The 26,929-nt window shown below is 43.9% G+C and overlaps 2 protein-coding genes across 5 annotated transcripts in view; one reads left to right on the top strand and one right to left on the bottom strand.

Moving 5' to 3' along the window:
- SPTB (spectrin beta, erythrocytic) overlaps window positions 1-13,257 on the top strand; it is a 148,062-nt gene extending 134,805 nt beyond the window's left edge. For 3 of the 4 annotated variants that reach the window (XM_072985359.2, XM_072985361.2, XM_078383485.1), the window contains 4 exons: window positions 5,072-5,337; window positions 5,846-6,019; window positions 7,128-7,170; window positions 8,849-13,257. In XM_072985359.2, coding sequence (XP_072841460.2) covers window positions 5,072-5,337; window positions 5,846-6,019; window positions 7,128-7,170; window positions 8,849-9,016 — 651 coding nt within the window. In that variant the 3' untranslated portion in view covers window positions 9,017-13,257. The remainder of the gene's footprint in view (window positions 1-5,071; window positions 5,338-5,845; window positions 6,020-7,127; window positions 7,171-8,848) is intronic. The other variant, XM_072985362.2, reaches the window with a different exon arrangement.
- A 3,370-nt stretch (window positions 13,258-16,627) lies between these two features.
- PLEKHG3 (pleckstrin homology and RhoGEF domain containing G3) overlaps window positions 16,628-26,929 on the bottom strand; it is a 33,547-nt gene continuing 23,245 nt past the window's right edge. The window contains exons 13-19 of the mRNA XM_078387126.1: window positions 25,895-25,933; window positions 25,136-25,238; window positions 24,997-25,024; window positions 24,546-24,860; window positions 23,406-23,504; window positions 20,719-22,189; window positions 16,628-18,121 (exon numbers count right to left, since the gene is read on the bottom strand). Of these exons, the coding sequence (XP_078243252.1) occupies window positions 17,325-18,121; window positions 20,719-22,189; window positions 23,406-23,504; window positions 24,546-24,860; window positions 24,997-25,024; window positions 25,136-25,238; window positions 25,895-25,933 (2,852 nt within the window). The 3' untranslated portion in view covers window positions 16,628-17,324. The remainder of the gene's footprint in view (window positions 18,122-20,718; window positions 22,190-23,405; window positions 23,505-24,545; window positions 24,861-24,996; window positions 25,025-25,135; window positions 25,239-25,894; window positions 25,934-26,929) is intronic.

Raw genomic sequence — 26,929 nt, 5'->3', positions numbered from 1 at the left:
GAGGTGAGGCTGAGGAGCCTAATGCCGAGGGAGGCCCAGAAAGAAAAGACAAGAAATCGGGCCTTCTCGGCGGTGGCTCCTCGCCTCTGGAATAACCTTCCCCCTGATATTCGCGCGGCCCCCTCGCTGGGTATTTTCAAAAAGCAACTAAAAACACAGATGTTTCAGCAGGCCTTCCCCCCCCCCCAGCTAATTCCTGACTCCTCTTTCCTTTTCTCCCCTTGTGTTTTATCCAATTGTTGAAAGTTCTCTCTTTGTAAAATGGTTTTTATTATTGTTGTCCCCTCTGTTGTGAGCCGCCTAAAGTGGTCAACCGACTAGATAGGTGGGATATAAAATAAATAAATAAATAAATAAATAAATAAATAAATAAATAAATAAATAAATAAATAAAATAAAATAAAATAAAATAAAATAAAATAAAATAAAATACATTTATGATTCCAATGCAGAATCATCCAAAAAACAAACAAACCCTGTGCTATGCAGTGTGGCTGGCGGAATGCCGAATACATGCTGGATTACAGCTAAACTATACAATCCACATCATAGAAAAATAAAAGGTGTTTTAGTACTGTTTTGAAATCTCCTGCACATTTACCTGAGTGCAAGTCTCATTAAATCTAATGAGACATAAGACATAAGACATAAGAAATTTATTTGTCATTGCGCTCACAAGTGGGTGCAACGAAATGAGGTGCTCTTCCCCAAGGTAAAACTGGACAACACTACAAAAAAAAATTAAAATATACACAACTTTCACCATCCAAATATAGATACCCCGTTTTCTCTCAGCAATTAAAAAGTCCACCAAAAACTTATGGCCCCGCATTTAACCTCAATACTGCACTTGGGTAAAAACTGTTCTTGAATCTGCTCGTCCTTGCTTTCAATACCCTGAATCTCCTTCCTGATGGTAATAGTTTAAATCTAATGAGACCTACTTTTGTATACAGGTGCTTTAGATTGCACTGTCAATATTTATTTGTGTGCCACCTTCAGCCTGATTCCAGAGAGTAATCCAGCATTCCAAAGCAGATTTTAAGACATATAGGTGAATGAGGGGATTCCCCAAGCTCCAGTTCTGAGAGGATAATCACACAAATTAGATCCAGTCTGTTACCAAAATGATATGGGAGTGATGTGCATCACCAATATCCACATCTCTTTAGTCATACATAGACCATAATGTTCTGCTTGGACTGACTACTTATGGGCTGAACTTAGCTGAACAAATTCCCAGTGAGTTTCTTTCTAAAGCTTAGGCCTATCCTGAACACTTATGTTCCAGCAAGAGTTTGCATACTAAAGCTTTACAACTGTGTTCTCAGTAGCAGTCATCACAGATTATATATCTGAATTCCCTTTGCTTCTTTTGACCAAGTGAACTGCAGTAATATAACACACAAATACATAAATCACAAAAACCCAGTGCATAATAGCACTAGCTCTATATGGCCCTACCAATATACTGTACACTATTTCTCTCCGTTCTTCTAATGTAGCAGTTGGCCCATTAGAACAAACCAGATCCTCTCATACATATCACTTTGTCACGGTTTCTTTCTGATGACTTAATTATTTTATCAGAAATACCAAGTAGCACAGCATTCCTGGACTGTGCAAAATGAGACTGCAAATGAGTGATCACATGTGAGTGCTTCCCTATATCTAAAATCCACTTAGGAGCTATCACAGATGACAGATGGCATTTTTTTTCAATGGGATACACCAGAAATGATGTCATCACAAATTCAGAAAGATGGTTGTGCATACAGTATGGTCTGATGTTTCAATTGGTCATGTGGACCATTACATACTGGAATTTCTTTATCTATCTGAAAATAGGAAACAGAAGAGCTATACGGAACCCTGGAATTGCCAGCTAATTTTCATGTTCCACTGGTGATGCTGATGTTGTATAGCCTACGTGGAATTATATTGCTTATAACAATACAGATGAAGTAATCATGCAGTTGAATCTTCCTTCATGCTAAACAACTTGCACATGAGAACTGAACGTGTGATAGAAAGACTCTAAATGAACATTCTCTCTGCTATGATAACTTTTGATATGCTGGCGCTTTTTTAAAATTAAATAAATGCTTGGATTTGATTTGTTAAATTTGAAACTGCCTTCCAGGATATCTACCATTATAAAATTACATCTTAAGAACTTAAGAAAGAGCCCTACTGGATCAGGTCAAGGGCCCACCTAATCCAGCTTCCTATATCTCACAGTGGCCCCACCAGATGCCCCGGGGAGCACACGAGACAACTAGATAGCTGTCTCCTGATACCCATCCCCTGCATCTGGCATTGTGAAGTACCTTCCTTTTAAGACTGAAGATTATATATCCCCATCATAGCTTGTACCTGCGATGGACTTTTCCTCCAGGAATCTGTCCAATCCCCTTTTAAAGGCATCTAGGCCAGATGTCATCACCACATCCTGTGGCAAGGAGTTCCACAGACTAACAACTAGAGATGGGAGTATTCATATACGAATATCCCCCCACAGGTGGAAATAATGAGGGTCTGGCCCCATGGGGCATTTCGCCCCTGACACAAGCTTGGCGGAGCCTTCCTATCACACCGTTATCCACAATGGATTAGCCACTCCTGGCAGCAAGCGGGATGACAAGCCTCTCTGCCAGGTCGCAGAGTGGCTAATCCATTGCCCCATAGGGCCAGATCCTCATTATTTCCACCTGTGGAGGTACAGTATTTGTATATGAATAACCCTGTCTCTACTAACAACGTCTTCAACTGCCTCCCAAAGTAAAAGAAACCAGGCACATTTCCATGGTATTCCAAATATCCGGAGCTGAAACAGAAGAGGCTCAGCCTTTGCTTCTCACTTGTCTTTTGCCCTTGAACTACAAAGCACAGCTTCAAATGCTGCTGGATAGCTCAGTGGCTAATGTATCTAGTTGAGTGTTCAGTTCCCCACTGTACCTCCTTCACAGGAGGTACAGTGATCCTTAATTATCCTTCCAACTCTACACGTCCAAGATTATTATTATTATTTTATCCCAAGTTTTATGCAGACTGATATTCACAGGGGGAGTCCTGATCAGAAACCATTTAAGATCAAGAGGATCTTGAGCTCAGTAGGATCTCTGGTGGCTGCACTCTTTTGTTTCCTCTATGTCCAAGCAGGAAGGCCTCAGCACTTCCATATCAATCTAGTTGTGTCCATAAATGAGTGTGAGAACAAATAGGGCTGAGAAGGGGCCCTGGAAGCCATTCAGAAACAGACATCACACACAATAAATCTGATGAAGTGAGTGAGTTATAGAGTGTGTGTTCATGGAATTTTGGTGATCTTAGGATTATCTCTATCCCACACTGATTCTTTTTTTAAAGGAGAAAGAACATAGTATGGTGTCCCTTATTCCATACATTCCTCTCTGCATACTTTAATTACTATATGAGGTATTACTTCATATTCTCTAGCACCATGAGATTAGGTACGAAGTGGCAAATTTAGAGGTGGGGTGAGCAACATGCTGCCCACATTTGCAGCCCCCTCTGTTGTCTTTCCATTACTACTATAATGGTGTGGCAGCTGTAGCACATGTGGCCAATTCCCATACAGCAGCAGAACTTAATTCTGAAAGCTCTTCTTGCTTATGAGATTCTACTTTTTCTCTGTGCGATGTTGCTTCCTATTCACATCCTTATTCACTACTATGTGCTACAGCACAGATTAATGCCCTGTCTCTGTCCTGCATCACAGAGGCATCACATCTTTAATAGCAAAGATGATAAGTGCGAACCTCAAAAGATTACTTGGGGAGGGGGCACCATGAAGACCTTTCATTCTGAAAAGGTTTTCCATTCCTGGGCTAGAGTTTTGGGGTTGGTTGCTTCAGCTTGTAGAATGCTCTGTGAGCAGGGAGTGATTAGCCTTAATTATACACAGTTTTAAAGGTAAAGGTGAAGGTTCCCCTTGACATTTAGTCAGTCATGTTTGACTCTAGGGGGCGGTGCTCATCCCCGTTTCCAAGCCGTAGAGCCAGCGTTTGTCCGAAGACAGTTTCCGTTTTCACATGGCCAGTGCGACTTAGACCGGAACACTGTTTACCTTCCCACCGAGGTGGTACCTATTTATCTACTCGCATTTACATGCTTTCAAACTGCTAGGTTGGCGAGGAGCTGGGACAAAGTGACGGGAGATCACTCCGTCGCGTGGATTCAATCTTATGACTGCTGGTCTTCTGACCCTGCAGCATACAAAGGCTTCTGTGGTTTAGCCCGCAGCGCCACCACGTCCCTAAGGTACACAGTTTTAGGCAATATATAAAAATAGCCCTTACATGTAATAGCCCGTACAGGGGTGTGTGGTGTATGTGTCTGTAACGGGTGATCTTGTAGGTAATGTAGCACTCAGAGGAGATGTTTCCCACAACTGTTTTTGAGCTTTAAGGATGAATGTTGGCATCTTAAGAATCCAAAAGCAATCAGTGTAGCTTACACAGAATAAATATAATGTGATGTAAACACTTATCTTTCTCAAGAGTTTTATCTGCTATACTCTGCACCAGTTGAACTTCTGAATTTTTTTCCCCACTCCAGCATCACCTCAGATTCTCAGAGAGGTAATACTATGTGTGGAGGAACTAAGCTGTTGGTTCTCCCTCATTCTCGTTTTTTTCAAGACCATAAGAAGGAGCAGGAGTATACTGCCTCCCCTGTTAGCAGCATAATTTTAGCAAAAACCACCAAATCGTAGATTGCAATGGTAAGATTCTGGACTGCAGTGCCTTCATTTGGCTGCTTTTGCTCTTTAAAAAAAAGAAGACACTCAAGCTCCCTGTAGGCAGTACAGTATCTTAGCAGTCAAAAGAGAGGGCTTCTCTAAATAGTTCTCATCAATGTACCGTTTTTCTTCTGCAGAGAACACTAAAAACCTGCCTTACATATGAAGTGGTTCAGTTCACAGTCCTTTTGTAGTCTACTACTCTCTTTTGCATAGAGAATCCATTTGTTTAGTGGAATGGAATGGAAGCCCCCAATATTATACTGAATTAATTCTGCTTTGAATTAAAGTTTCACATGTTCACAGCAGGTACAAGAAAATGAGAAGCCAGGCCATGAAACCATTTCAGAAGAGCTGCCTACAGAAAATCTGCCACAGACAGAGATCAAAGTAGGTGGTGAAGAAACATCTATGAAGGAATCAGTCTTTAGAGTGCCCCAGACCCCTGTGAGTGAAATAGATGAAACAGCAACTCTTCCTGCACAGCTGGATAGATCTCACAGTGTACAACTTGAGGGTTATCTGGGACGGAAGCATGATCTAGAGGCACCTAATAAGCGGGCTTCCAACAGGTACAGTCATTCATTAAGATGGTTTATTGGTTGTCCTAACACACCACACAGAAAACTGCACCTTGAACAGGGACACCTTATGTTTGCTAAGAAATGAACCTTACTGTATTTGCTAAGGATATGTGCCATTGAGTCGGAACCAACTTACAATGACTGTAACAGGGCTTTCGTGGTGAGATATTTAAGGAGAGGTTTTACCAACTCCATCCCCCTAGTGAGTTCTCATGGCTGAGTGAGGATTCAAACCAAGGTGTCTATTATTCTATCCACTAAATCAGTAGTCCCCAACCTTGGACCTCCAGATGTTCATGGACTACAGCTCCCAGAAGCCTTCACCACCACCTCTGCTAGCGAGGATTTCTGGGAGCTGAAGTCCAAAAACATCTGGAGGCCCAAGGTTGAGGATCACTGCATTACATGGTATGGTGCCCCTATTAAGTATGCTTAAGGGTGCATGACTGAATCTGTGGAGCTTTCCCTAATAGGAAATGTTATTTCTTGTATCTAGATCTTGGAATACATTATACTGTGTGCTCAGGAACAGTGAGCTGACCTTTTATAAGGATGCCAAAAGCTTGGCCCTAGGTGTGCCTTACCATGGAGAGGAGCCTTTTCGTCTGAAGAATGCCTTCTGTGAAGTAGCAGCTGATTACAAGAAGAAAAAACATGTCTTTAAGTTGAGGTAATGCAAGCATGCTTAAGGAGAGGTTTTTATCAGTTCCACCCGCCTAGTGAGTTTTCATAAGTGTGTGAGGATTCAAGCCAAGGTCTAATACCACTGCAATACCATTTTTATATTTTGGTGGTTTAATTCTGCCCAAGTCCCTACGCATATAGAGGTAACAAGGCATGCTTTCCAAAGATAGGTGCACTTTATTGTTCACAAGAAATGAGTTAACTAGGGGTATGCAGATAGATGATTCAGGGTAGCAGGTATTAGAGGTCACATTTTGTAGAATGCACCTAGACAGAAGTGACAATTGTAAGAGCTCTGTGAGATCAGACCAGTAGCCTATCTAGCCAAGATCTTGTTTCTCTCAGCCTGAAGCCTGTGGGGGAAGCCCACAAATAGGATGTGACCCCAGAAGCTTGCTTGCTGTTGTGCTCCAGCAACCTATGTATTTAGAGACATATTGCCTTGAGTCCTGGAGACAACATAATAGTTACTATAACCAGTAACCATTGATCACTTTTATTTTCATTGAAATCCACCTTGTGTCTTGTGATAATTAATTTTAGAGCTTAGCTAAGTATTGTGTGAAGAAGTACTTCCTTTTGTCTGTCCTGGATCTTCCATCTTTTAGCTTCATTGATGTTCTAGTACATATAACAAAAGAGGGAGAAAAGCTACCTACCATTTTCCCCATACAATCCATAATCTTATATACCTTCATCATAATCCACCTTGACTTCCTTTTTTCTAAGTTAGACAGCTCCAAACATAACCTTTCCTTGTGGGAATTTAATCAAGGCCCATGTTTATTTGGGATGCCCTTGTGTCAGTTCTCTACACGTTGCACATTCTCCTACCAGCTTGTCAGATAGGAACAATTTTGTTGACAGGGCAAGGGAGATTATTTTCCTTCTGAAACAGGGGAGATTGCACTAGGAGAGATTTTTTTAATGCTCCAACTCTATAATTCTGTAGTTCTTAATACATACTAGCAGCATATATTGGTACATCCATATATAAAATGTGGACTTAATGGCTAGAAAAGCATACTTTAAATCTCAGAGGTAGGCAGATAAAACAAGAGGTGTCTTGTATCTTAAATTCTTGTTCTTTGCAGACTCAGCAATGGAAGTGAATGGCTCTTTCATGGGAAAGATGAGGTAAGTATAGACAAGGATGCTGAGCTAATTCATGCTCTTGAAGAACACTGTTGGTGATGTAGAAAGTGTCATTCATCATCTATCCAAAAAATATAGCATTTTCAAAGTTTTCTGTTTGCTTTGACATGGCTAGACCAACAATGACAACTGCCATATTTTTCTGTGCATAAGACTATATTTTTGTCTAAAATCTTTAGACTAAAAATTGAGGGTTGTCTTATACACAGAAGTAAGCTGAGGAGAAAACAAAAACAAGTGGAGGAGGAAGCAGGGATCAAAGTGATCTGCAGGGCTTTGATCCCTGCTTTCCCCTCCACTTGCTAAGCCTTAGCAAAAGGAAAGCAGGGATCAAAGTGCTGCAGGATCACTTTGATCCCTGCTTTCCCCTCTGCTTGCTAAGCCCCACGGGGCTTAGCACAAAGGGAAAAAGCAGGGATCAAAGAGATCCTCCACTTTGATCCATTTCCCCCTACATTTGCTAAGCCCCACTTAGGTTTCTTAATTTTGGGTTAGAAAAGTGGGGGGTATTTTATACATGGGGGCATCTTATACACAGAAAAATACAGTGAGTAATGTCCTACAAAAGGGGGAGAAGGACTGTGTGCTTCTTGTAAACAATGCAAAGGCAAGTGTAAGTGATAGCTTCATTGGATTACCAAAAAAATAAAAAAAAATCACAAGCATTAGCTTGAAAGCTATTGTTGACTTTTTTTAGTGCCTGACAGAGGTATCACCTACCTTTGCCTTTAGAGTAATTAACGTGAAGGCTATCAAGGTTACCTGGGATCACAACCATCCCTTTGAGTGGGAAGAAGCTGAAATAGTACTTCAGTTTTTTTTCCCTTAGCGGGGAAAAGGCAATCTTTATTTGATTTAATGAGGAATTTTAAATGTCTGTAGTTGATCAGGATGAATCCAGACAGCTTTGGAATGTACACCTGCTTGCCTAGGTATTTGAGACTGAACAAATACTACAAAGTATTTATTTATTTATTTTATTAGATTTATACCCCGCCCATCTTCTGCAATTCTCTGCTTATTTGATCTTTCAGGTAGTGAGGGATTCAATTAGGCAGTTGAATGGTTATTTGAACTTCTTTATTCTCTTGGGCTGCACAATTTGGGAAACCACAGGATCCTGGGGAAATCCTGGGGCTTGCTTACAGGAACCTCACTTTGAGAGGAACTGGGCTTTGATTTCCCATAAAAAGGAAGTAGAAATAATGTCTCTGCCAAGACAAGGTTTCATGAGAAAAGTAAACACACTGTCCTTCCTGCCTTTCATTTTTCGTGGATGGGCAGTGCAATCTTATACTTCTTTACTCAGCCATAAACCCCTCTCTTTAGGAGGGCTCTGCCCCAGGTGAGGTAAGCACTTATAAGTATTGCAGTCTACATTTTTATGTTTGAATCCATCACTCTTTTGGTAGTTACACTTCATGGCTTCTTAAGCCATTTTTACACCTTTAGCCGTTCTTGTCCTGAGCCTCTTTCTGAGACAGTATTTTCAGACTAAAATGTTGTGGAGGAACCTTCCAAAAATTCTGTAGCATGTACACATTTAATCTTTCTTATTTGGAAATATATTCCAAATGTTTTTTAATAATGTCTCTGCTTTCTGTAATGTTTCATAACTGAAATGTAATACATGGTACTATTTCAACTGATGTTCTAACAGGATGAGATGCACACCTGGCTTCAGGGCTTCAGCACAGCAATAATTGAATCCCAAAGCATTAAAACCAAGGCCCAAAGCCTGCCTCTGCCTTCCATCACTACCATGGATGTGAGCCTGACCAAGAAAGACAAAGAGAAGAGATTCAGCTTCTTTCCCAAAAAGAAATAGCCAAGCAGATGGTTTGCTCCAGTCAGATGCCTATGCTCTACTGTGCATAATATGAAAAAACTGCATGTGTGAGTGCCCCTGGGCACTCCTGGCACCACTCAACACTGTTCTCATCTCCCCAACACAGCCTTGCTTCTCATTTCCCACCACATCTCCATCTCCCCTCTGTCCCCAAAAGGGCATCAAGCCAACATTTCAGGTAAGAAAGCACCACCCTTGCTCCAATACAGCCAGTATTGTCTCAAGAAGAGATAAGAGACAAATATCATTGTTTGGCTCACTGGAAAAGCAGAATTCAGCCAGACAAAGCTTGTAATGTGATCATTTGTAGACCCAAGCAGACACCTCTCAGAAAGAGAACTGTGTGGATTTCAGGGATTTCTTATGGAGGAAAGGTATGGAGCAGGAACATAGATTAACAGGGACTTGATGAAAACCATGAAAGCTTAGTACGTGATTTTGGAATGCTTTCCCTTCCTAAAATATATATATGATATGAAAATGTATCTCTGGATCGTTACAGAAAGCCCTTTCCCCAGTCGTCCTTTGAATAGAAAAGAAGGGTCACACGACTTCACAGCCATCTCTACAGCATAAAGGAAGGACTCTCTTTTGGAAAAACACAGGCAGTGGATGATGAGCCAGCTTCTGGCTTGTTTCAGTGCCCTGGTGGAAGGACAAAAATCCATTTTCAGCAGCCCAAATGCTCCTCTCGGTAGGAAACTGGAATTTACCTACATGCACAGCACTTTGTCACAAAGCACAGAACTCTTTCTCACAAAAATGTTCTACCACCCACGACAATAGTGACAAAATCCCTGCTGATTTTAATGGACCAGCATTACAATCAGAGGAAATGCCCACATGTGAACATCTGCACTAAACTGGTTAGAACAGAGCCATGTTAGAAATACACATGTGGAGCAGTGGGGAGGGAGGAACTCTGCTTTCCTCATCCTCCACAGTGAGCACAGTCTAGCTAAAGTTATTTGCTGCTAAATTACACTGAAAAAGACCATGTTGACTTCAGTGGATGAAAGTTGCAATCAGCTTTCACTGGATTGTGCCCTATATTACTTAGTGGGATCTTACTACTTCCATTATTTATGCTAAAGTTCATTTTGTGGCCAGCCTGAATCTGGGTGCCATGCCTTCCACCAAGCTTTCTGAAAACATCTATGTTGACTCAGCTCTCCAGAAGCAAATGGCTCCGCCATTGTTCCTCTTTGAAAATATATGGTGCCTGAGCATGGCCTTTGGTAATTCACTGCACTCTGCTTATACTCCTTTAGAGTGGCTTTTTCAGTCACTGCAAATGCACAGTGCTAGTCCTAGCTGCTCCCTTCTGCAGAGACCTCTGCCTGTGATGTTTGTGTGAATGGCTGTTTAAAATACATGCAGAGAACACCCAGTGCTAACTGTATGAAATTCACAAATCACTTTTCCAAGGTGAAAAATTCTGTGCCATGAGCAGAGAGCTGCTCAGAGCAGAATTGCTTTTTTTGGAACATATTCTTTGGGAGCTTGTAGTCTATGCCATTAGGAGGAGCCTGGAAATTACCCTTTCCTGCAGTGCCATCTTTGCAGGAATGGTGATGTTGGCTGGTACTCAAGGTCTCATATAATACTAGACTACCATTGTTCTGTTGCCTTTTGAGCACCCCACCCCTAGGGCTCATTGTTATTTCAGAGTCAACCTCATTTTTCTTTGTGGATGCCATATACCATACTGAAAGTGCCTTAACCTAGGGGCTTCCCATGATCATCACACCTAGAGTGAGTGAGCAAGCTCAATAAACACCATGCACAGAACAGCTTGGATACTCATCACTCTAGGGGAAGCTATGAACATCTCATTTATGCCAGAGACACCCTTGGGCGTTGTGAAAGGGTTGTCTTGCTATATACCCACCACCACCCCTTTTGGAAAGGAGGAGGGCTTTCTGTTTGTTTTATACAGATTGCAGTGTCCATGGCTCTAGTTAACAATGGTTGAGGCTCAGGTTGTTTCCAGTGTTATTTTCTGTCAAGTCTCAAAAAGCTCTGCTTCTCTAGGTCTCCTGGGCTGTAATGTGTAGTCCACATGGACTTCTGAACTAATGTGGGCAGAACAGATTTTCCACAAGGTCACAATTGAAAAAGCCATGAAAAACAAGTATAAATCTTTTTAAAAGGTGATGTTATTTTGTTCCTGTTATTATTGATTTTGGGTAGGCTTGGCACTATTGAATAGTGCTAATGTAGTTATGCAACCCAACACTTAATCTGCCAGGACTTCCCCTTCTCAGTGCTACTTTAAAGGATCATTGCTATAAAGGAAAGTCCCCCACTTTCCAGGTTTTTCTTCAAGGAAAAATGCATAGGCAGGCATATTGCTCAAATGCACTTTCAGTGGTCCTGCTAGCAGATTATACCACAACCCATAAATAAGAAAAATTGGACACTGAAAACCTGCCGAGTGGCCAGAACAGAACTGAGATGTAAAGCAGGTAATATTACTGAGCAAGACTGAATAAACTTTGTGGTTCATAACTGGATACTCTACAGGAAGAGGAAGTAGTGTCAGAATGCCCTCAAAAGCAAATAATCAATTCAGAAATATTTTTTGTAATCACAAGAATTTAGCTAGAGACAGGTGAGATAACATGGTGTTACAACATGTATATGTATAATTGTGAACAATTTTTAGCAGCATTTGTGCTACAAAAACCTGGAGCCCAGTCCTCAGCAGGTAGAGGTAGACCTGAGCTCACTCCAGTCAGCAATGGTGCACTTCACTGCAGAGCAGCAGGCTCTGACAACAAGCAAAACATACAGCATGACTAGCATCTACTTAAGTGTTATGGGTACAAGATTTCCTATTTAAACAAAATGTCCTTACGTTCTGTTCAAAGACTGGAACATGGAAGTTCAGTTGAAGGGTCTTTGTGACCTTTACTAGGGAGAACCCCTTGATATCAAGGTGAGAACTCTTGCAGCAAACTTTTATTGAGTTCATGTTATATGCTCTATCCCAGTGCACCTGTGTGAGGAAGTATTCTTCCTGAAACCAGGTAATGTTACTTTTCAATTCTGCTAACTTCCTATGGATTAGTGGCATTGTCAACTCTTCCATTGCACTGTCAAAGTCAAGGTGCTAAAAAGAGGGTGGTAGTGGGATTTCCTCCCACCCTTCAATCCTTGTTTGCAGAAGGGAGTATTAATTAGCTCACACTGAAATAGGTAATGACGCTGTTAAACCAAAAAAGTATGAAGTTCTGGATTCAGTGTGAATTTTTTAAATCTTATGTAAAGGTGACCCAAAGATATGAGAGAGTAGTAATAGTGAAGGAATATGACAGGTTCTGTAGCTTTAGGGTAATTTTTTTAAATGTAAAAGTATAAAGTATGTGAGAATTAGGATGGACTGAGTTGACTCTTTTGCAAATACCAGTCAAAGAAATCTTGACTCAACCTGCTACCCAACTGCAGTTATACAAAATGTTTTAGGGCACAATAGGTATTCTGCATAAAGAGCTCAGCTGTCAGTTCATTTCTTGAAGGAGACTTTCAGCTGTTACTCTTGAGTACGCTATACTCATTTTTGGTAAATTGAAAAGATGATAAGCTATTCTGATTCTGTGACCACTGCTTTACCCAGAATAATGTTCTAATTGTAAATTAACCCACCATAGTCTGTTCTCTTAGACCCATTTCAAATTTGGTCTCAGCTTGGCAAGTTTTGCATACAGTTGTCTGGGTGTCGCCACGTCTCACTGCATTGTGCTCTTACTCATTACAGACCAGGAGCATTTCGTTATCCATCAAAAATAATTTGTCTGGTGACTTGCAGCCTCCCCATGCCTGGCTCTGCCCAATGTTTCCTTCTTAGGAGAAATGATGTGAAACATGACTTAACCTCCATCAAGCTGGTGTCCCACCAGACTTACTTTCCATGACCCCACTGATGCAGAGGTCAGGGTGTGTTAGATGGGAGCTTCGTATCAAAAGACCAGGCCTAAAACATGTCTGCTTCACAGTAGCAAGGACTGTTTCTTGGAGATTAGAAGAACAGCTGCAAGAGCCCAGGACCTCTCTCGCAGGTCCATGGTTTGGGATTAATTCTCTTTTAACAGCTAGGCACCAAGTTCCACTTGCTCCAATGTGCTTCCACTGTCCAGAGAAAAAGAGCTAAAGCTTCAGAATGTGCTTCAGAAGCAATTTAATAACATTTTTTTTCTAATAAATGAACAAATAAATCATTTCCTGGCTCTGGGAATTTTGTGTCTAATGTTCTGTCACTAAGCTATCAGTGTAAAAGTTCCTGTTTCAAGGTTTATCTCAGCCACGGTATCACCACATTGGCCTTGGGTAAGCCACTATCTCTGAAATACAACCAATCTACCTTACAAGGCTGTGGCAAAGATTTCTGCAATCACAGACGATGTTTTAAATAGGCACCAAAACTCAGATTTGGAATTCAGATTTATAGCCCTTTGGATTTGGAATTTTAAAAATTCAGAATTTCCAGATATTCAGAACTCCCTTGCTTCCTATATGAACTCTATATAGCCAAACGGTCCACTCTCTTAAGGCCTCTAACCCCTTAAACATATGAGCATCTGTTGTACACTGTTGCAAATGTTTCCCAATTACTGACTTGGGAGCTCCAGTTTTTGACTGCACGTTCCTGACAGGGACTGTTCTCATCACTACTAATTCTGGTAGCTGGAAGGGCCGGGATAATTTCAGTGTCATCTTCTTCTGAAAGAGGGCTACTTGAGTCCCCTCAGTCTCCTCCCCAAAGAGAGATATGTATTTGAAGGGGAGTTCCCACCAACCACAATGCTACTTCGCACAGAAGAGATTTGCTGGGCATAGGGGAAGTCCTTCCTTGAATATGATGGAACTGCATGGTACAGATATGGAAGGTAATGTTTGGTGCTCTTCATCAATGTCTTTCTGAACTACAAAAGCAAAAGGACTGCTGATGCTCAAGCTGAGGCACATTGGTTCTCTGAGAGAAAAGTGCCTTCTTCGCCATCTTTTTTGGTCCCTAGATTGTACAAAGATGACACTGGAATGTGTCTGAGATTCACTCGTATCTGTCCACCCTGAATCAGAGGCTTCTCTGCCACCTCCTTGGCAGAGGCACACTGTACTGTTGCTTGGTGCTCTTTCATACTGTCAGTGCTGAACAAGGAAGCTGGGTGCCAACTTTGTTTGGACGGTTTATAATAGCAGTTGTAGGGTGTCTTTTTCCTCTCCCTCCCAGTAGCAGCCCCAGTAGGTGCAGGCAGCATTCCTGCAGCCTTCCCCAAGTGCTTGCTGCTTCTGCCACACCCATATTTCATATTGCCCATGGACTCTACCCAAAGAACAGTATGTGATTCTGCTATATTGTTTCAAATGAAAAATTCACACAGAGACAGACGTAAAATCTATTAACAATATATCTGTCTCTATATAACAAAATCCTATTCTGCCTGATATACCTTATACCTAATATATTTTTCAAAATATTTTCCTGTTGATTTATAATGAATTAATATATGAATCTACTAATCCTAAATCTTATTCCCAACTACAATAAGTCAACAATATACAATGAGATGTCGAGAATATAAATGTAACTTGTGGGTTCAGAAAAGGACACAGAGGAAACTGCTGCAGTGCAGGCTTGCACCGCAACATATCCTAACAGCAAATACTCAGGGGCTTTATAAGCACCTAGGCCCACCTTTGAATTGAAAAGAAACAATGTCAAAAATGCCTTCTTGTGTGTGTGCCTGCTTCTAGATTTCATTGGTGCAGACATACATCATTTACAAGTGCCCCTTCCTAGGAATGTCCATGCCAACTCCAATCATTGTTCTATTTCCCCACTACCCTTGGTGCCAGAGTGCCTTTTACGTTTTAGATCTCAAGAAATCACTCCAAGATGTCTGAGAGATAGGTTTCACTTTCACTTCTTCCTTTGGGAAGCAGAACCCAGGTTTTTTTTTCCCCTTTGCCTTTCCAATGTATAGGAGTAAATGGGACACCATATTTTGAGAATTACTATTACAGATATTCAGAACAATCAAATTCAGGTATATTTGGAGCTGGCCAAATGTGTCATTCAGAGCATTTTGAGCTTTTCCAAATCTGAATACACATCCCTAATTTTAAGTATGTAGCACCACAGGAATATTAGTAGCTCTCAGGACAATGTCCCCTTGTGCTAGATTAAGGAAATCCAGTGTTTTGCTGAACCATACTCTGAATTTTCACTCGCTCACCCACTTTTCAGAGTCTGCTGTCATTGAGATGAATAGTCAGAATCCCTTCCTCATTTCTGCTAAGCCAGGACAACCAATACAATATGCAGTCATTTTATAGTTTCAGGCAACCGATATTTTATCATATTTTCCCAAAGTTCTGTGGAATAACCTTTAATATAAAGAATCCTTAGACATGGGAAAAGGTCATTCCTAAGGACCTCTGAGTAGACTGGTAAGGAGGAATAAAGATATAGTTTCAAAAATAAAGATGATTGTCACTGTCTCTTAATCAGGCAGTGGATAAATGGCCAGTGTCTGAGTTATGCAGACATTTTGATTCCATATATCAAATGTATGTACAGCATGTGCATGTTTTTTTTCCCTCACAGGGGATAAAATGTGGACTGCCACACTCTGAATCCTGCCCACCCATCCAGAATAAAAGTTTTGCTTCCCATATTGTCACTCTCCCCAATTGTTTAATCAACCCAGCACATAATTATGTATGTAGTATAATTAGGCAGTTTGTCCCCCCCTTTTTTTACTACCTCCTGCCCCTAGGGCTGAATACTCCCTACATATACTAGTGTCCAACTTGAAGTGAAAATATTAAATAATGTAATCTTGTGATCTGTGGAAGATCTGTGATCTGTTACTGGATTTGTTGGATCTGTCTCTCAGAGGGCAAATGGAGAATGTTTGCCCCTGCAGAGAAAACAAATCAACTTCCTAAGCCTCCTACCTGTGGAAGGGTCTGTATCTGGCATTCCAAAACCGAGCTCCCGTGTCAGGTAGAGTGAAAAAGGAAGCATTGGGGGAAGTCTATCAATCCAGTTGGGATGCAAAGCCTTTCCATCTTCTCCACACACTTCCAGACCAAGGGTGGGGACAGAGGCATGCCAGCCCTGGAGCTGGTTTAACTTATGTAAAGTCACTAGAAATAAGACCATTAAATGAAAATCCCACCACATAACCAGGTAAGGACCAGCAGCTTTTGCTGTATGTGTACCAGTGCAGCAGGGCATAAGGGAGGAAAAAAGCAATTCCTGTTTTTGACTTTTTTTTTCTTATTACCCTACTTAATTGCTCTGCCTCAGAACACAAGACTGCATTAAGGTAGGTATTACACTACAAGCTAGATTTGGGGTGTGTGTGGTTCACCAGGGCCTGAGATGGCCACAACAACCCTATAATGGATCACATCAACAATTGTGTCAGCTTGTGGTACACCAGTGACTGCAAAAATGCATCCATCATATCAGTGCAGCTTTGCACCTGGAAAATAGTACAAAAACGGAGGATTATGATCCTCTACAGTTCTACCCCAACTCACAGCCCGCCCCTAAGTGAAAAAGAAGCCGAAGCCATATTCTTTGGTCCAAAGTGGTTATTGCACAGTGCGTACAGACTGAAATATGTACACAACTGGTAATATTAGATTACACTTTTTCAGAGAGCCTTGGAACCCACCAAGACTCCCAGCCACAGTAAAATTACATCTTTAAAAAAAGGAGAGAGAGTTGGGAACAATAACTTATTCTCCTATGAGGGTGAACAAAAGAAGGCTCATTCATTTCTGCTCTGGTTTACATCTTCCCAAGCAAGCCTGGACCCAGTGGGGAGAACACAACTTTCCTCACCTGGCCTTCGGGATAACTGACTTGTGGTGTGCCTGCTCTAATAGGAAACTCCATTATGCTTCTAGGAGATGTTCCCCATCTCCAACAAAAGAAAACAAAAACCCTGTGGAGCAGGGTGTCAGCAGGAAGTTGATACAAGGTTCAAGTCACTAGAATGGTTAATGAAAGCAGCCGCCCTGCTCAGAAGGCGTCGCCATCAGAGAGCTCCTTGAAGGGGCCTGCAGCTTCCCAGAAGGTTCTAGGGAGCTGTCCACATGGCATAGAATACAATAATCCAAGAGGAAGCCAGCTGCCCATCCATGCAGGAAGAACAGATTTCTGTCAGTCCTTTATCCTCTTCAGTTGGAGAGGATGTCAAAGCTCCCTTCAAAGGCTTATTCCAAAGCCTTCCTCATTTGGACCTCGGGGGTATGAAATTCAGGAGGCTCAGCTGTTAGAATTCAAGGTCTGGAATTTCTCTCTCAGGTTCTTGACCAGGCTTTGCTGGTGACCGTCTGTCTTGTCCCAGTGGCCTTGCTGAAGTGCTTTCCTGGAATCTCCTTCTTGAATGTCCTCCTCACGCCTACGATACTCTTCAGAGTCCTGATAGGCCTTGCATCGCTCCACCACAGCTTTGAGGGAGATCTTCTCCCGGGATGTAGGCGAGCGAATCTGAACATAGCTCTCATCTGGCTCCCCAGTGGTGTCCAAAAGTTTTTCCGTGACTGTCACCTGTTGACTGTTCTCCAAAGTGTCCTTGGCTGTGACACAAAATTCCTTGTGAGCATCACAGGCATGATCCTTGGGGATGGAACTAAGTGGGGCCTCCCTTTTGCAGCTCTGTATCCCCCCTTCCTGGGATTTCACCACTGCTTTCACATTCCTCTTGGGGCACAGATGTTCCCCCAGCACCCTATCAGCTTCCACCATTTTCTCAGGTGCTGAACGGCTCCTGTTAACAGGCAAAGGTCTGCCTTTTTCAGTCCCTGCCTGACAGGAATATTTTGACCTCAGCTCCCGCACATCAGGCCAGCTGAATTTCTCAACTACCATGGGACTGAGGGGGCTGTGCGAAAGGGTACTGGTCGGAGAAATGAGGCGGGGGCTGCTGGAGCAGGGGCTGAAGGAGAAGCACTTGGGCGACTTCTCGTGAGTGGAGGAAGATGACACCACGCTCAGTGGGCTGGCCTCCTGCAGCAAAACTTGTTCATAGTTGAGGAGACTCAAGGCTGGCTTCTGTTTGCCTAGGAAAGAAACCAGCAAGCAATGAGTCAGGAAGTGCTAGGGCCAGAAAAGAGGTTGGGAATTTTACTGTTTGGCCTGTAGCTCACAGAATCCCCCCAGTGCCCATGCTAGCTGGGAGTTGTACGTCAAAAAAGTAAGTTTCCTAAACTCAGGGTGGAAAGAAGATGGTGCCTTTTGGGCCCAATGACTGCAATGAGGATTGTTCCCAAACTTCAACTCAGTAGCTCAGACCTCTCTCTAGTCAATTATAGCTCTTCAAACATAGGTCACTCTCCCAAACCACAGAAAAATCTAGGATCCACAGGCCACTCAAGATCCACCCAACACAGCCTTGTTTTACCTGACAATCTCTACCTGCACTCCTTGAAGCAGTAATGGTGGTTTTCAAAATGAGCAAGAGGAAGAACATATTTATGCTTACTGCAGAATGGATGGCTCAAGTGACTTCTTTCTAGCCCGTATTCTGGACTGGAAGGAATCCAAGATGGACAGAAAACACTCCCTCTCTTGATATCTGCTTTAAGTGGCTATGGGCAATGTCCACGGGTTTGCAGGGCATTCTGGACAGAAGTCAGGAAAGATGGCTTTGTGGGGACCACACAGCACCATCCTACTGACCAGCTAGAAGAATGGAAGCTATGTCCTCTGTGGGTGGCAAGAGGATTGCCTGGAAATCTGGCTTGAAGAGGCCGTCTGGTCACCCTCTTAATGCACATCTAGCTTGGAGCAGGAGTGCAACCGATGCATGAAACCCCAAGTCACCCACAGGGAGGCCCAGTTCCTAAGCCTCTTATTTTTATTTTTCCTCAGAAAGTCTTCTTGTGGCTTCTAGGAGACACAGGAGGCAATTTTGCCATGTTCTGGTCCCTCAGTACCCCAGAGTCCCTCTAACTTCCCAGAAACATTTAAAAAATATTTTACTTATTATAAAGTAAAAAAGGCCCCCTCATGCCCTATCCCCCCCCCCACACACACACACGGCATGAGGGGCCTTTTTACTTTAAAAAAGAGGAGCAATTGGTTTTGGTGTGGGTGGGGCATGGAAGGGGGTGCAGCCCTCCAAGGTCTAGGAATGGATGTGCGCAGCCCTCAGGCCTCTGGAGGTTGCCCAACTTTGGCTTCATGTGTGAAGAATTCATCCCCTCCCCCACCCACCCCCAGAACAACTCACAGAAAAGTGCCACAGGCTAGCAGTTGGCCACAACTGCAGGAGGCAAGCTGGTGACTGAAGGGAAAAGCATGGGGAGGCACCCTTGCTGACCACCACAAGATGATCCGGAGGTTGCCTGGTTAGTCAGCCACTACATGGCATCCTCCCCTCTGAGGGGAGAGAAGCATAGGGCATGTTTGAGCAAGGTCTTCCAAGGGAGGAGAGAACTTTCCTTTCTTCCAACCTGGGTCTTGGGTGAAGACTCTGTGCCAAGATAATACTTTTCCCCTTTGCCTCTTATCTATCAGCCCAAGAAAATGGAGAAAGATAAGTGAGAAAGTAATGCAAGGAAACATAGAAACAAAGAAAAAAGCATAGAAAGTAACACAGTTAAAGGAATTTAGGTGACAGAAAGGCATTATAGAGAGAGGACTAAGCCAAAGCGGCTACCAGATCTGCTCTCTAGCCCTACTTAGGAACATGGTCATCTCAACTTCCTTGCTCCCAATCCTACAGGATCTCCACTCTAAAAATATCTTTCTGTCCTCATCCAAGGACTCAACACACCACCGCCACCACGCAAAAAAAATCTGCTTCCTTTGTCCAACATTTAACAGGTCATGGAGTTGCCTTAGGGCAGCCTTCTCTGGTGGTGGGTTGCTGCCATTAAAACACATTTTCTTGCCCACAATGCTCACCAATCAGAAGAGCTCTGAGGAAAGAAAGAGGAAGATCCTGGCCAGTAAGACTAGCAGTGAAGGCTTCTGGGAGTTTTAGTCCAAGAACATCTGGGGACCCAAGGTTGGGAACCACTGCTCTCAATTAGAGCCTTCCCTCTCAATAGAAAGGTCTAATTGGCTCCCTTCCTGATGATCTGACTTGTAGGTATCTTGTTAAAACCTGCTTATTCTACAGACCTATGGCTGTTTTCCATTCAAAGCATTGTCTTGGATTATTTACATTTTGATCATCTACTCTGGTGAAATAGTATTCTGCTCAGCAGGGTTATAACACAGACCTTAAATCATCTAATACATTTCATTGCTAAATAAGTTACCTTTTACTAATAAATAACTTTAAATGCCTTTTCAATGTAGCTCTTAAAAACATATATATAAAACGACTGACATACTGTAAGAGCAGAAGATAATATATTCTATTATAGAAAAGAATATTATAGCAATACTTTCTTTCCTATTTTACAAAGGCTGCTGCCTAATGTGGTCGAAAATCACAGTGGGTAGGAAAAAAAGAGTCCTTGATTCCAGAAGTAAACCACAGGTAATAAATACAATAGCATGTGCTCACCTTTCTTTGTTCTCACAGCATCCTCCCCCACTCCACCCCCAATTGTTATCTACAGCTTCTAGACACTGCAGTAATCCATACAATAGGAACAATGCTGGACTGCTTGTGACCACACCGTGTCTTTGGGGCAATACATACCCTTCTCCTTCTTTCCTTCCTGCTGGCCACTTGAGTTACTGCCCTTCATCTCCTCCTCCACCTCAGTCAGTTTCCTACGTGGGGTAGGTCTCTGACCCTTGATCCGAAGGCTGTACTGGCGGGCCAGCTGGTACACCTTGTTCTTCACCTTTTCTGTCAGCTCTGCCTCAGTCAGGTGGGCCAGCTGCATGACACGGGGGTGCATCTGAGAGGGGCCCCAATCTGGCTCACAACTCCCTAGCCCTTGCAATGCCTTCCAGGGCAACCTTGAGGGCATGGCCCGTTCTGTGGGTGATTTGCTCTCAGGGGAGGGCACGGCCGACTCTTCCGTGATGTCCCCAAGGTCACCATCCTCCAGGATAAAAAGCGGCTCATGGAGGTCCAGGCCGTTCTCCTGGCCCCTGAGCCTGTCTTTTAAGGGTCCTGAGGCGCCCCGAGTCAAGGGCCCATTGGCCTTGCCGCCCTTGGTGCCGCCATCTTCAACCTGCCTGCTCCAGTGCTCTCGCCTCGGTTTCTCCATTTCCTCCCAGACTTTAATCATCTCAGCAGGTGGCCTGAACTCTGCTTCAGTGATGGGTGCAGGGGCTTCATCGCCCGCTGCCTCAGAGGGGAGGATCTGTGAGCCAACCCCAGGCCGGTTAGACAGCACCCAGGCTGCCGTCCGCCCCACCCCAGCGCTGCCCAAGGCTGGGCCCAGGTTCTTCTTCCTCAGGACCTCTGGGCCAGGCTGCGACTGGGGAAGGCTGTTGATCCGGAAGACTGAATTCCTCACCAGTCCTTTGGGGATGTAGGAGAGGCTCTCTCTCCGCCGGACACTGAAGCCAGCATCCTGATGCTCTGCATAGTCATAGTAGCTCTTGATCTTGTCCAGCAGCTGCCGGTCCTGCTGGGAGAGCATGGATTCTTTCCTTTTGCACAAGGAAGGACGGTGATCAGGCTCAAAGAGCCCAGGTGAAGCTGCCTGACCACAGACACTGCTGGACTCTGCCGAGGTCTCTGGTGGCATGAGGCAGTGTGAGGTATCAGTGCTGTTTTGGCGATTTAGGGCAGGCTTTTCACTCCCTTCCAAGCTTAGGATGCTGCTGCTCCGGCTGGCCAGCTTGGGGGTCAAAGGGCCCTTCCCCTCCTCAAGGGCCAGGCTACTTCGACGGGAAAGGTTGCTGCCAAAGCGCTCTGCAATAATGCTGGCCTGATCCAGCACAGAGACTGGGAGGATGCTTCTGGGCTGGGGTGCATGGCTGTCCTCTTCTTCTTCCTCCTCTTCCTCCTCCTCACTGCTAAGGGGCTTCAGCTGTTCTGTATTTTCAGTGGGCTCCAGACTGTCTGAACACTTATCGGGGGCCTCCTGCTGCTCTGCTAGGACAGGGTCCACAAGCCCAGTTGACTCTGGGTCGGAAGGATTCTCTTCTGGACACTCTTCCTTCTGGGCAGAGACTTCTAATACTCTGCTGAGCTCCATGGCTGATCGAGCCTAGGAAACATACCAACAGAGAGCAGGTTGGGGGAGGAGGGAATGCTTTCTCATATTTTATTCCCATATAGGACAAAACAAGGGGCGTGAAGATCGTTTGTTATTATGTGCTGCCAAATTGCTTCCAAATTATGGGAATCCTAATAGGGTTTTTGCAACACATGAGATGTTCAAGTAGGTGTTCAAGTTTATCATTATTATCCCCTCCCCTATGAGCTTCTATGGCTGGGTGGGAATTGGAACGCAAGTCTCTTGAGTCCCCCCCTGTCTGACACTGTGTCCATTCCAATTCACTCCACTGGCTCTCCCCTTTCAGATTACTGTTCGGTGTTTAATCTACGTAACATTGCTCAAGCGCAACCCAATGCCAGAGATCAGTGTACATGTTATTTAACTACAGGCTTTTAAGATAGAAAACATAACTGCCCCTAAAATGATTCAATAAAAGACGTTTAACACACTTTGCTTTTCTGTTGGTCAAACTGTTGGGTAAATATTGGCTTAACCAGAAAATCTGATTGCTGTGGCATGTATCTCTGAGGATGTCATGTTAATTGAAGGGAATACGTATTATCTTTAATATCTAGTTTGACTCAGAGTTACATTCTTTGGGATCGGTATGACTTATCTTCTGGAAGGGTACATTCAGGATCACCCCACCATAAGGCAATTTTCTCAGGCAACAGAAACAAGAATGCCACAGAGGTGGCCTTCCAACTGTTCCAGAGGTGTGTATCTAACATAGCCTGCCATTGGCCCTCTAGATCAGTCTGTTGTTTCTGATGAGAGAAAGCACACTATTCTACCAGCACTGCTGAAGTAAGATCTAGCAGTCACTCCAGACAGCTTCTGAACATGGTATGGGAATGGTATCCATCTTGTCCTTAATCCCAGGCAGCAAAATGTTTTAGTCTTAGTCTTGGCTCAACTGCATCCGACATGGGAACTTTTGAGATTGGGTAGTGGTAGTCGCATGACTTTGGGATTCTGAAGTTTGTAAGAGCCAAAGGATTCCCTTTGTCTCATCTGGCACAAGCAGAAACCAGGAGAACATCTGGGAGATATTTTGTGGACTGCAACTCCTAAAATGTCCCAGTAGCCATGCTGATGGAGGAGCTGTAGTTCAATGAATAACTTTTGTCCAGACCTGCCAGGAACAGAGGACTTCCTAGCAACACATGGCACAGCCTATCTCACAGGCAGTCAACCCACCCACCTTTGGGACGGAGGAACCGGTCTCCATGGTGCTGATTTTCTCATTCCTGCCTGAAAACAGGCATTGTTTGGGTCCTTCTTGTGTTTTGTGTCCCTTGCCCTGAAAGGAAACAGAAGCAGTCCTTTTATAGGGAGAGCAGTTTGGAAAGGAACCACTGTCTTTACATACATTGATAGAATCAATACGACTAAACATCTTTTGCCATTGTTACTTATCACTCTGAAATACACTGCAATCCTTAACTCAATTTAACTTATAACCAGTAATATATCCATTTTATAGCAGGAAGCTGAGAGATTATAGCTGGCCCTTGCTGCCCAAATGAACACATGAGCAATCAAAAACCTCCAGCACAGGCCCAAGCCCATTATTCTAGACCACACTGGACAAACCAACTAAAGCCACTGCTTTCAAAATCAAGCAGCCTTGCAAATGGCCATTGAGGAAACAAACATGGGTGGTTTTAGCTCACACCCTGCCCTGTTACAGGACAGGCTTACATCTTGCCTGTCTTGAGGCAAGTCTCAATTCCTTCCATGTCGGTAGCTTTAAGGAGCTTGTTTACTAGGTGCCCTGCACACGTCTGATCCAGGCTGCTGAATGGACTGGTGAAAAACAGCAGGCTGATGCACTGCCTGCAAGGCATCTGAAGCAATGCTGGATCCCGAAAGGGTCCAAAAGCACAGGCAACAGGAGCTCACAAGGATCCTGCTGAACATTAGCATCACCTTCTTCATATCATGCTGCCAATGTTGGCAGAACCTTCTTAGCAAAAGGGAAAGAAAAACTGAAGAAAGTAAAATGACTTCACATAAAGCAGGGGAGATGGTTTAAGACCCAGTGTTATGAAGGTACAAATATTATTAGTCTGTACGGGAGTGCACAAAGCACCAAGTCAATCAGTAGAATTGCTTAAAGGGTTAAACAGACGCAAAACCGCCGGCGCGTGGGTCTCTTCTTCTTCTTCAGAGACATACCCTCTAGGGCCCACCTGTAAGGACAAGGAGCTGGCCGGGTCTCATTAAGAGATGATTTCACCACAGGCAGACAAAATGAATGGGGAGAAGCGGAGGAGAGCCATGCACCAAGCCAGCATGCACACAAGGGAGTTGTGGCAGAGGGATCAAATAGGCACCTCACCGTGCTGCCCCAGGAGAAAAGCAAAGCATTGGCCCGATAGTGCCAGCAATGGAGGACCGCCATCAAGGAGCTTGCAAGGTATGCCACCTGCTCCGTTCCTACCAGCCTCTCTTCTTCCTCCTCCTCCTCCTCCTCCTCCTCCTCCTCTTCCTCTGGCCCCGTCTCCTTCTCGCTGCCGTCACTTTCAGCCAACTCTTCTGGAGACTCTTCGGGATGGGCCTGCTGGTCCTCCTCCTCCTCCTCTTCGGGGGGTAAGCTGTGGGGGGGTTGTGGGGTTTCCCCAAACTCCAAAAGGGCTCCATCACTATCGGCATGCTATTTGAAGTGAGGGGCAAGCAGTGGGTCTCCTCAGAAAGGTCCCACGACTGGGATATGAGCAGAGACATGACACGGGATGCTCTCCTCCCTCACAGTTAGCATCAGCTACTTACTCGTGGGCAGCCACACATGCCGGAGCTCTCTGGAGAGCCTGCATCCCACTATTTGGGAAATCACTCTCCCATGGTTTGAGAGATTACAGTTGTCATGGGGTGGTAAGAGCATGACATTCACTTAAGAAGGTGTTTCATCATGGACTCAAAGCCTATTGCAAGGCATTCATCATTTTCTGCCCCTTAAGTGAAAGGCTGTTCTTCTCCCTTGCCACCCGCAATTTTCCCTCCCTTCCAGAAGGTCTGGATCTTACCTTTAGTCCTATTACCAGATTTGCAGCACATGAAAAAAAAGAAGGGAAAGGTGCCATTAAGGAAATTGCTGGATATCAGTTCCTTGCCTAGTAATATATTCTTCATCCACACGTGGTACTTGTTGGTCAGTGTCCTCAATTTCCATTTCAGACGTATCATATCTACCAGAAGCAAGACAGCTGAAAGCTGGGCATAGGTTGCTAGCCAGACGTTATAGCCCCTTCCAGTGGCCACTGTCCCTCCTTGAGAAGATCACAGTGGGTCACGTTCTGGGCATCAAGAAGCCACTAAAGGACTGTGTAAAGAAAAGGTGGGAAAACTCTTTTTGCATGTGTCCCAAGGCTGCCTTTGCACCTCAGGAAGCATGATGAGAGCTCATGCCAGCAGGGGATGGGTGAAAACCCGGAAGTCTTAATAATCTTAGAACTGCAGAGTTGGAAGGGATCCTATCCATCATCAAGCCTAGCCCTTGTCAAGGAGGCACAGTGGGAATTGAACTCCCAACCTGTGGCTCCACAGTCAGATGCCTAAACCATTGAATGTGGCTACTCCCTCCCTCTCACACTCCTTTCATAAACGTGCCTGCCAAATTCCAGTCACATAAAGCCAGCAAATCTGGGCAGAGGTTTGGGTGCTGAAGAGTAAAAGAACAAAAGCACTCACCTCTGTTGCTCAGTTGCTTGAGGATCTGCTTTGTTGGCTCTGTGATGAAAGCAAAGTTTGTAAGATCGATGAGGTTGAGCCCAGAAGTACTGAATTTGTCTCATTCATTCATTCATTCATTCATTCATTCATTCATTCATTCATTCATTCTCAATCAATCAATCAAAGCCAGCACCAGCTTTAGCCCACAACCTCTGCCCCTCCAAAAGGGAACACCCTGAAGCATCCAAGTGGAGAACCAAACAGCACCAGCCTCCACCCAGCAGTGGAGAACATGCCTCTCAAGCACCAACACCAAAGGTTTGTTATGTGGGCTTGCAAACTACCTGCACCAAAAATGACCAAGAGGCCAAACAAATTAAATCTTCACAATTATTTTGGTTATCTTTTCTTTCAGATCCATGTTAATTGTTGTACGCCACCTTGGGTCCTTTTGTAAAGATAAAGGCAGCTAGCTAATTAATTAATTAATTAATACTAAATGAACTGGGTGTTTTTCTTTCAAAGACTTGAAGAGCACAAGGAGTGTAAATGGGTTGTAGGAACCAGCAAACAGCTGGACAAGGAAGAAGGCAAAGGGCCTGGTCGAGAGAATGGACGCTTTAGCTACTTGGACATTTACTCTTGTAGCTCTTTGAGAACATGAAAGACAGTCCTTACATCTTCTCAGATGCCACAAGAACCAAAACCTCATGTTTAAAAATAGAAGACGGGATTCTCATAATGTCAGATGCCCAGTTTGTGAGCACATGGAATACTGTATATAGAGCCAGTGCTATCCATTGAGTTTAATGGGAACTGAGAGGCATGTTTGGCAAAGCACAGGCCCACAATCCATTCCCAAGTTAGCTTTGACCCAAGGGCCACCACTCAGAAGCCCTCCAGGTGTTTGCTTCCAGTCCCACAACACCAGACCGTAGAGACCGTTTATGCTGCATGCTGGACTAGAGGAGCTCGCACCCGATTTTCTGCGGCCTTTAAGCCCTGCCAGGGCAGGGTGCAGTCCTTCTAGACACTTCTGAGTACTGTTTTTGC

Source organism: Pogona vitticeps, chromosome 1 (assembly GCF_051106095.1).
Source record: "Pogona vitticeps strain Pit_001003342236 chromosome 1, PviZW2.1, whole genome shotgun sequence".
Classification (NCBI taxonomy): domain Eukaryota; kingdom Metazoa; phylum Chordata; class Lepidosauria; order Squamata; family Agamidae; genus Pogona; species Pogona vitticeps.
Note: the sequence above shows the minus strand (reverse complement) of the source record. Positions and strands in the feature narration are given on the sequence as shown.